The following is a 9969-nucleotide window of genomic DNA, read 5'->3' on the forward strand; positions in this document are numbered from 1 at the left end:
TTTTTTAAAAGAAGGAAAAAAAGCAAAATTCATATCAAATGAGCCTCACTAAATATAAAATTCTTTTGTTAAACGTAAAAAGATAAAATGAGAAAAAGACACTTGGCACCCAAGCAAAAAAAAAAAAAAGCTTAGAAAAAAAAAATGAAAAAGAAATGGAAAGAGTATCTTATGAACACTCAAAATGAGCCGAATCATCTTAAATTCATCTCAAATCCAATCTCATTTAAATTTTTTTTTTATTCGATCTTAATTCTTTAAATAAAAAAATGCACTTAGAGATGATTTCAATGCCAATGTACTCCATGTAAAGCTTGGCTTAGTATGAACTATTATGCCAAACGCATGTATACAACATTTGGTTAACATCGCTGAGGCGCGGTAGCCTCGAGTTACCCACAGGAGGTGAACACCCCAATTACAATTGTTACATTCCCACAACACCTTCTATTTTAATTTTGCCTATGATTTTTGTTATAGATATTTTCATAATCTTTCATTAATTTTATTTTTTTCCTTTTGAATTTTTTTTTAAAAAATTTAAAAGTAATTTTATTAATTTAATATAATAAATAAATTTTATTATAATATTAAAATATATATAAATAACTTATTAATACACTTGTAAGATTCAATCAATTTTTATTCTCATCTCACCACTATCATTATTTTATTATTCAAATATATATTTTATCATTAATTTTAATTTTATTATTACAATACTTAATTTTATTACTATAATAATTAATTTTATTATTATCTATATTTTTAATCTCATTAAAACTAATTTAATCGGCATCTAAATAGACCCGATGTGCTGCACCATACCCCTACTCACTTTTGCCCATCCAGAGCCAGGCATCATCTTCACATTAAAGCCTCTGACAAAAACCCAGGGAAGACGGTGGGCCTCAAACATAAATGATACACAAGCTCCCTCAAAATCCATCATATCCTTAAAAAGAGGCTAATAGCCCTTTGCCTAACCTTCTCTTTTTTTAATACATTTCAATTAACAAATACTATTGCTAGATGACTGATGACTTACCCACAGCGGAAATGCAAGGGGTTTTGTCATAAATCCTACAACAGCAATATCTCATGACATTAATGTAATAGATATGAAATGTCAGCGCTGTAAAAAGTAAGCCATGGAAAATAATTAATATGCACTTCCGATAGGTATTCAGAACCCTGGAACCATCAATCATTCAATGACCAAAATTTCACATAAATCTTACAAGTGTACCCTGCATGACAGACGGCGAATGAGAGATAAGTGCCTACAGGCTAATGAGAGACGAGTGCTTACCAGGCATTAAGTTCGGAGAGTATGCATTCCGGCTACCTATCAGTCAGTCACGGAAGATTTAGATGTACATTATGTTGCATTCACAACAAGTTCAACAATCAGGATTGAAACTAGTTTAGACTGCACTTTTTTGCTTAACTTTCAGTATTACCAGATTCAAATTCAATATAATAGCAACAAAATCCCATCATTTAAATTGTGACAGCAACAATACACTGATTTATACCATTCAAAGAGAAAAACAACGGCATTTTGCATGGTCTCTTCTTGTTCCAGCAGCAAGCAGTACTGCCTGCTGAGAATTGCAATTAGAAACTCCCAACAGTAACCTATATATTGTTTTGTAGGTGTCCAGCAATCTTTATTGTCCTTCATTTGATGCTTGCTTTAGGAATGGAAGATGTGCATGGCCCAGCTGAGGTCATAAAAGGAATACCCTTAAATGTGGCCACACCCTTCTCATCAGTGAAAAGATGCTGCAGCACAGATAAACCCCTGGTCATATTTGCATAACACAAAGCAACATATTCCAGCCTAAATAAAAACCCTAACGCTGCATTTTGTGGGAAGGAGGAAAGGAGAAAGGAAGGAGAAGGTTTTAATTTAATGGTTGAGCTACAACATAGCACATATCATTATGAATCTCAACCATTAAATTAAAAAAAAAAAAAATCTTCATCCTTCTCCATTTCTATCCTCCCTAACAAAAAAGCATAAAAGTGGTGATAGAAACCAGATTCATAGGATCCAATCCCCAAATTCAGGAAGTGCAATAATGAAGAACATGGAATAGACATAAAAATAGTTAAAATTATTAGCCATTTCCACAACCCACGAGAAATCATCACTAAGAATCCACAAACCAGAAAATGAAAAACATACCGGTGTTATTTTCTCCAACTGCTTCTTCTTTGGATTTAGGACTTCTTCTGGCTTTCCATCAATCCTGTATGAAAGAATAACAATTTTTTGCATGTGTGATACAAATAATTCCAGGAAAAAACTTCATCTCAAACTAACAAAAACCTATCTCAAAGCCAAAACAACTGTAAAAAGAAAAAGGATATGAGGAAAATGCAAGACACAAGCAATTATAATGAACAGAACCATCTGCAGGTCTCATTTTAGAAATTCTTAGTTCATTTTCATGGATGGATGCTCGTTATTTCACTGAAAACAAACGGCACATTGAGTTTCATTTAACTCTCAAGCTTAGCATTTGTGTAGCTCTTGTTAACAGACTAATCATGCTGCAATTTTGAATTTGATAAACTTGGAAAGGGAGAGGCTAGGAACTATTCCATCAGAAAAACATCTAAAAAGCTTCACTTCTACCCATGGAAAAGGGAAATATTCTACGCGCTATTTCTTTCTTTTAAAAGAAAAAGGTAAATGATTGCCAGCAAAATTTCATCTCATTGATCGTTCATTATCTTGAAATAAAACTTGAAACTCATCCACTATCAGAAAAAGAAAAGAATAGAGCCTTTTCAAGCTACCATTATGCCAGCCTCAGAAAACATAGCAAACTTGCAAAATCTTTTTAGTCCAATTTGCTATGAACTTACGAGTCAATTTCTACAGCAACATGCAAGTATATATTTTACACTTAAAAGTTATAGTACCATATAATTTTTCTTTTCAAAAAAAAGTAAAGTCCCCTAAATTTTTATTTTAACTAAACTTTGAGCAATAGAATTCTCATATAAGCCGAAGGACAGTGTAAAGAGAGTTAGAAAAGGAAGCAGAGAACAGAGAGAAGGTAGATAAAGAGCAGAGAGTTTCTCGTCGTAATTTCAAATAGTCTACATCTGCAAATCACAATGCTAAGTATTCATAGCCGTAGTGCCACACAACTATGTAAACTCCTATACAAACCCTAATTATTTTATACATGCCTACAATAAGTGCTCCTAAAACCCCTTGAGGATAATCCTCCTTCAATATGCTTCAAATTTGTAGTGACCATTTTCTCTTTAAGCACAATAAACTAAAGCAGTGCCCCTAGGTAAGGCTAGATGAAGAGTTAACAGCTTACATCGACAAGTCACTAGACCATTGCTCAACTAAACAATTTATTTGGTATATTTATTGTAGGCCTAGATTTACGGTAGGCTTTAATTTATGAGTAGGGTTATTCATTTTTGGAACTTTTATTTTAAGCATAGAAAATACAATAGATGAGTAGTGGTGAGCAATGCATTTTCCTTATAATTATCACTAAGGTTAAAATGGTGTAATTATCCTTATTATTGTGGTTTTTAGACTTTATACCTAATCATCGGAATTGGATTTAAGAATCTCTTTCTACTTGCTTGGTGGTTTTTCTCTCGATTACATCTATATTCTCTTTCTTCACTTTTTTTTTCTCTGTTTTCTCCTTCTCTCTCTACTCCGTTCCCCTTCATGCAGTTGCAACAAAACCCACTAATGCTAATTTTCTCCAAGTTTCTCCAAAGCCGTCCTTCATTAGAGAACCCTCACCAAGTAAATATAAACAACTTTCGCTACTTTGTCTGTTAGCCTTCCAACTCCTTCAAGCATATGGCAACTACTTGCTCTTTATGTCATAATGTCATAACATGCGCCTGAGATGCTGCATTCAATGCTCATCAACTAGGCCTAAACAGAGACCTGATTGCCTGACCAATAGCAGAACAAGGACTGACCAAAAACTCAGCTCATCCAAAAAGTTCTATTAATTGCAATCAATAACTTTCATGTTCGCTCAGGTAATCTCACACAAAAGCAAGGCTCTGTGATGTTTGTGCAATAATATTTGTATTTCTACATAACTGACAATATGCTTACCCCGAAAATGAAATGCGCTCGCCAGGTTTAGCCACTGCTGGAGGAAATAAAGGCTCTACAATGGTGTGATCTTCATTAGAAGCACAAAGCACCTGCAAAGGGGGAGATTACAAAAAGTGAAAATGAATCATCATGGGTTCAAATATGTAAGCAGTAGTTAAGCACACAACCTAGCTCTAGTTTCAGAAATTGCAAACTGCCCATTTTTCTGCTAAAAGAAAAATATAAATATTATCTATAAATTTATGCGTTTTTAGTTTATCTTGAGACAATATTAAGCTCACTTAAGAATTTAATGGACCGATTTTAAGGGAATTGTTTCAGAGAAAAGTAAACAGAAATCAAGGAATCACATCAAGTTTATACTTAGGGTTTGGTACCAAGTAGAATATATGTTAGAGGTATAAAGAATTAAGTAAGCAAGTAGGCAAAATAAATATGCAAAGAGAAACACAAATCCTACAGCTAATAAAACAAAACTTGTGGATTTTTTTCCAGGTATCTCATGACATTGACACAATCAAAGGAGGTATTTGTTCTGTGACTGCACAAAAGCGCATGCACATGTTTCTTTCTTTCACTTTTGCTTTCTTTTTCCCTTCTTCCTTTTGCCTCTGGCAATGGGGGACATCCAGGGGCCTCATCTGTTTTTTAAGAGATATTCTTTATCCCAGGGATTGACACTCAGATTACAGCCCATCATTAGAATGCATATGCCTATATCCAACGGACACCATAATTATCATTCAAGGAGACAAGAAAACGGCTAAACAACTGCATTTTCTGCAATAAGCATCAAATTGGGACTGCAGAAGAAGTCAAAATCATGAGAAGAAGCATGATGCATTTACTGAAAGCATCATAATTAATTTAGCAAGGCAACTCCTCACTCAGTTTCTAACATTACGCTACCCCAGGCCATGAAAGCATATTACAAAGCATAAATGTTAAACTCATTAGCTCCAATTACTACACTAAAGCTTCATAAAAGGTAAGAAAAATCCATATTTGACAAAAACAAGTGTTTAATTAAAGAAGATAACATGTTGATTAAATGCCAAAAAATTTACCAGTCCCTCTGACATCACATCTCGTAGCTTTCCTGGTTTCACATTTGTAATCAGCACAACAGGACGATTCTTCATGGCACAAGCAAAAACCATGGAGAACATCAAAATGTATGCTTCAGAATTTAATAAACCAAAAAATATGAAGATAAAAGCTAAAAATCAAATAAATTAAAATCTGCATAACAGCTAACTCAAAAAAAATACCACTAACTCTTCTGGACTGCAATACTTGGCCAATCCACTAACCACTTGTCGCAATTTGGCCTCTCCAACATCTATCTCCTCGACCAGTAAACTGCATTTTTAATAAACCAGAACATCATTCCACCAATTTTGCATCTAGACAGCCATAGAGAAAATTAGATAACTCGAACATAAAGACACTGAGGCCTTTGAAAGTAAAGAACTAGACAAGTTTGTCAACATACCTATCAGCAGATGGATGTTTCCACGCTTTGCGAATAAGACCAACCTGTATATTCAGTAAACTGACACTGAGTTCTTTGTCTTTGTCAGTTGCTTCTGTTTCAGGTGCTTTCTTCTTCTCTTGAACAGCTTCCTTATCTCCCTTAGACTTTTTCTTGAATTTCCAAACAGCAAAAAGGTAATTGTTAATGAATTTACCAGCATGAGAATCTAGAAGAAGTCTTGGCACTGGTCATAATTAGAGCATATGGAAAAGAAGCCACCCCCAAAAAAAGCACCATTCATCTATCATCTGTAACTTTCCCACATCTAAATGTCTTATGAAACTAGCACTTCCTCCTATTTCTATAGGACATTAGATAATCATTTAATCATAAAAAGGCTACAAAAATATTCTCATACAATTGTCTTATTGCACAGAAACTTAATCATTAAACATAACCACCAGTCATCATGAGTGTTATTTAAGCAAGAAATAACTCAAATGAGGTCTCTCATGCACTAAGTTTTAGAGCAATTACTCTGAGGATAACAACAAGAAATATATTATAATAGAGAAGAATGGAGAACATGGTACCCCGGGATCACTTTTCTTTGCATTTAGTTCTGCTTCTGACTTGTCTGTGGTTTCTGTGTTTAGAACGGTCTTTTTAGCATTTGAATCTACTTCTGGCTTAGCTGCAGCTTTTACTCTCTGCAACCAGATATAGAAACAAAAATAAAAAATTCACATGCTATCCTGATTGTACACGCAACTAACAACCTTCTGTACCAAAAAAAGTGGGGTTTGAGGTGTTGGGGAGATAGAGGCGGGTGAGGGAGGCCAGAGGTGAAGAGGTCAAGACTCAAGACTCTTCTATTGAACAAAGAAAACAATTTAAAGATCACTTACCTGAGGCTCAAAATCAGGCTTCTCCAGCAATATTTTTTCAAAAAGTGCACCGAGATCCTCCCTGTTCTGCAAGAATAATTTAAAAAGGTTTGTTGGCAAAGGTAACAAAGGTATTCACTCATAACAAAATTCATAAAGGGACCACAAGTTAGGAACACCCCTCTCAGGCCCTAAATATCAGCTCAGAGAACCTGGTATGTGTTTAGATAAATTTTTTTAAAAGGAAAAAACAATAATTAATAACTTTTAACCAAGAGATTGAAAAAGTCATTGTCAAGGCAATAGCCAAACAATAGACACACCCTAACACCAAAAAGGAAATCTAAAGTTTCAATCCCCACTCCCCAACTTGATCATCAAATAGGCCACTAAAAATCAAAGTATAAAAGGAAGATATGAATACATGATAAAAACGTAGCTCAGAGAGGAGTGTAAACATGGCATCTAGATAATATCCTCAAATTATACTCAGAGGCTAGGCAAAATATTGATGATGAAATCTTAAAACCTAAGCTAAACTACAGGATAGATGAAGCCTAAGGTTGTTCCATGCGATACCAAGCTCTGTTCAATTTATAAATCCAGATTCCAGATTCCTGTATTGCAAACAGCTTTTTATATTTTCTCCACAAAAAATAATACACTACTTCACAAAAGCTATCAAATGCTAGAGAACAAAATAATACCCAGAAACTTGTGAGAAGAAACTATTACATGGCCAAGCATTCACTGCTTTCTTCCCATTTTCTAGCATATAACTGAGATATTCGGACAAGAGGGGACTTAGATCTCTAGTTACTAGTCATGGACACATGCAGACCATAAGTTTGACATCTGATAACTTAGACCTCATTACAAGAATTTCATCTAGTCTCTTTAATTCCACAGTATGAATGATCTTTTTTTTTTTCTTTCTGAATTATGAGATACATGCAAGTTTATAACTCTTCTAGGACCACGTGTTGGTGAGTTTGCAGTTGCAGTTGGAAAGCAGCCAAAGAAGAACCGTTATAGTGTCAAGCATACAGTGAATTCCTAACTGAAGAAAAAAGACCTCCTGATAGCTGTATTCATTCATGTTATATACAAAATATTTTGGTTAATCTTATCTTCAGCATGCTGCAGACAGAACATAAACAGCAGATCCACACGTGTTCAACAGAGCCATACACTTAACATTTTGGGTGAAAGATTCATTCTTTTTTCATCTAAACAAAGCTATTGTAACTATAAATACTTTACTTTCTCAAAATTCATTGATAAGCCCCCCAACAAATAAAATTCAAAACAACAGAAAATGTCTCCACCTGGATATAATCCATCCATCGCATCACATGTGGTAATTTATCCTTCTCTGAATTTGAAAGGCCAATCTGACAACCAACAAGTATATCAAGCAATTATGCTTTCAATTTCTTAATCAAGTATAATAGCAATTTGGCACCATGATCTCCTCTCTTAGAAATACACCAAAAGTTTGAAATATATATACATAAGAAATACATACCACTGAACTATGTACTGCTGAAAAAACAATAACATCAGCTTCTGAAGGCGTAAATCCATTACCAAGAAGTACAGACTTTTGAGCCAAGTCAGCATTTAATGTATTTAAAACATCATAGCATGCCTTAGAATCTTTAGGAAAGCTCGCTGCAAAAGCTACCCAATTCATCACCTGTAATCAAAATTTGATTTTCAGATTAAGGACCACAAGTAAACTCTTTAGGAAGAGAAAAGTGCAGCCAAGAAAAAACACTAGAGATAAAAATTCCAACTGATGTCAGTCAACTTAATGCTATCAATATGCTTTTATGGCAAGTGGGCAAATCATTTCACAAGAGATTCATACAGGTAGTTACTTCTCAATGACCCCAGCTTCTACTCCAGTAGCACTGCTCTTGGTGCTAAGTTACATAAAGTTGAATGCTTTCGTGCAAAAGGCTTATTACACATTACCTCATCATTGTTTTTGAGTGATTCCTTCCCTGATGACTTCCAAATGTTTAAATACAGGGTCTTAATATCATTTCTCGCGACTTCACCTGAAAAATCCTCCTGCAAAATCAAATAGCAACTTATATAGCCAGCAAAATTGCCACATAATTAATATGGTAGATCAATAAAGCAAAAATAATCGCAAATGTAAGAAAAAATTTGCAAAATTGCATGGTTATTTACAAACTCAAATGCATAAAGCATATTTTCCTTCTTCTACATTAATACAAGCTCAATGAATAAGTATGGAAGAAAATTATAGGTGGCAAAACAAGTCCATTGACAACTGCCCAAGAAGCACTCAACAACCAAAAGCAAACATAAGAAAAAGAATTGCTGAATTCAAGTAAAACCCATCACATAAAAGAAGTAAATCACAATAAAAACAACTTCTGTAGTAAAAATGAAAGAGATTTTCCTAAAACCACAAAGTTATACAGATAAAATAATGACATGCACACAGTACAGTAGAAGAAAATTAGAAATGGGTGGTGTTTATTTTACTCACAGGATCCAAAGAGAAGTGTTTGCAAAGAGATGATACTATTCCTTGCTTCATTCTGAGATCACTGTTCCCATTGGTTGCCATGTCTGGTTTCTCTTTTCGTTTCTTTTTTTTTTTTTTCTTTTGTTTTAAGAGTTTAGACCGACAAACAGACAGGTTTTAAGGGTTTTTGTGGTTTGATGAGCTTCAGGATTCAGCTCATTGAAGCTTAACAAAGTAATTGGGCTCAGTCTGATCCACTGGGCCTTTACTACATGGCTCTCATTCAATCCTAAATGCGCATTCCAAACTTAGCCCGACTACATGGTTTACAAGATTTTTTTTTTTTTAAGAAAAAATTCGAATTTGTCACTTTTGCGTGTAACGATTGACTAAATTTATCATGTACTTTTTAAACAGTATAATTTTAAAATATTTTTCCGTTTCATTTTTTTAGTTATTTTTTTAATATTTTAAATTTTAAAATTTAAAATTGATTTTTATTTTTTTTACTATTCAATATTAATTCAAGAAATTTTAATTTTATAAAAAAATAATTTAAAATTTTAAATATATTAAAATTAAAATTTTTTAAATTTCATAAAAATAAATAACAGTCAAATAATTTAAAATGAAAATAATACTTTTTAAATTTATCAAAATTTTTTATCAAAAGAGAATCAAGACATCTAGAATATAATACATTAATTCCACCTCATTATCACATCACAAAATTTAAACCTAAGAGAGTTCAAGACGTTTACAATTAATATAATATAATTACAGTTCAATTTATTGAGAAGTCACTATGAGATTTAATATTTTTATTTTTATAATAATATGAGATGATATATATATTTTTAACACAATGTTTCGATATTTTACTTGATTTATTTTCTTTTTTACAATATGATGTATTGAAAAATTTAATCCGACGTGACGTTGAGAAAAATAACAATCAAGTAATAATAAAAGA

The 9969-nt window shown here is 33.2% G+C and overlaps 1 protein-coding gene across 1 annotated transcript; it reads right to left on the bottom strand.

Annotated features, from left to right (window-relative positions):
• Positions 1-1416: 1416 nt before the first annotated feature.
• LOC111294598 (tRNA-aminoacylation cofactor arc1) lies at positions 1417-9144 on the bottom strand. Its single transcript, XM_022888016.2, has 12 exons — positions 9018-9144; positions 8471-8569; positions 8019-8189; positions 7819-7884; positions 6512-6577; positions 6197-6313; positions 5622-5773; positions 5398-5488; positions 5194-5262; positions 4124-4215; positions 2195-2258; positions 1417-1788 (listed from the first exon to the last, which is right to left on the bottom strand). The coding sequence occupies exons 1-12, from the start codon at positions 9096-9098 to the stop codon at positions 1684-1686; spliced, it is 1173 nt and encodes a 390-aa protein (XP_022743751.2). The 5' UTR covers positions 9099-9144; the 3' UTR covers positions 1417-1683.
• Positions 9145-9969: the final 825 nt, after the last annotated feature.

The sequence above is a fragment of the Durio zibethinus genome, chromosome 14 (genome assembly GCF_047325235.1).
Source record: "Durio zibethinus cultivar Kanyao isolate XHJ-2024 chromosome 14, ASM4732523v1, whole genome shotgun sequence".
NCBI classification, from domain to species: domain Eukaryota; kingdom Viridiplantae; phylum Streptophyta; class Magnoliopsida; order Malvales; family Malvaceae; genus Durio; species Durio zibethinus.

Bases quoted from the DNA above. Each gene is read 5' to 3' on its own strand.
- LOC111294598 (XM_022888016.2), bottom strand. From the start codon at position 9,098: ATGGCAACCAATGGGAACAGTGATCTCAGAATGAAGCAAGGAATAGTA. The intron at 8,570-9,017 runs GTGAGTAAAATA...TTGATTTTGCAG, and splicing joins AACACTTCTCTTTGGATCCT to GAGGATTTTTCAGGTGAAGT. The intron at 8,190-8,470 runs GTAATGTGTAAT...TTTTGATTACAG, and splicing joins CACTCAAAAACAATGATGAG to GTGATGAATTGGGTAGCTTT.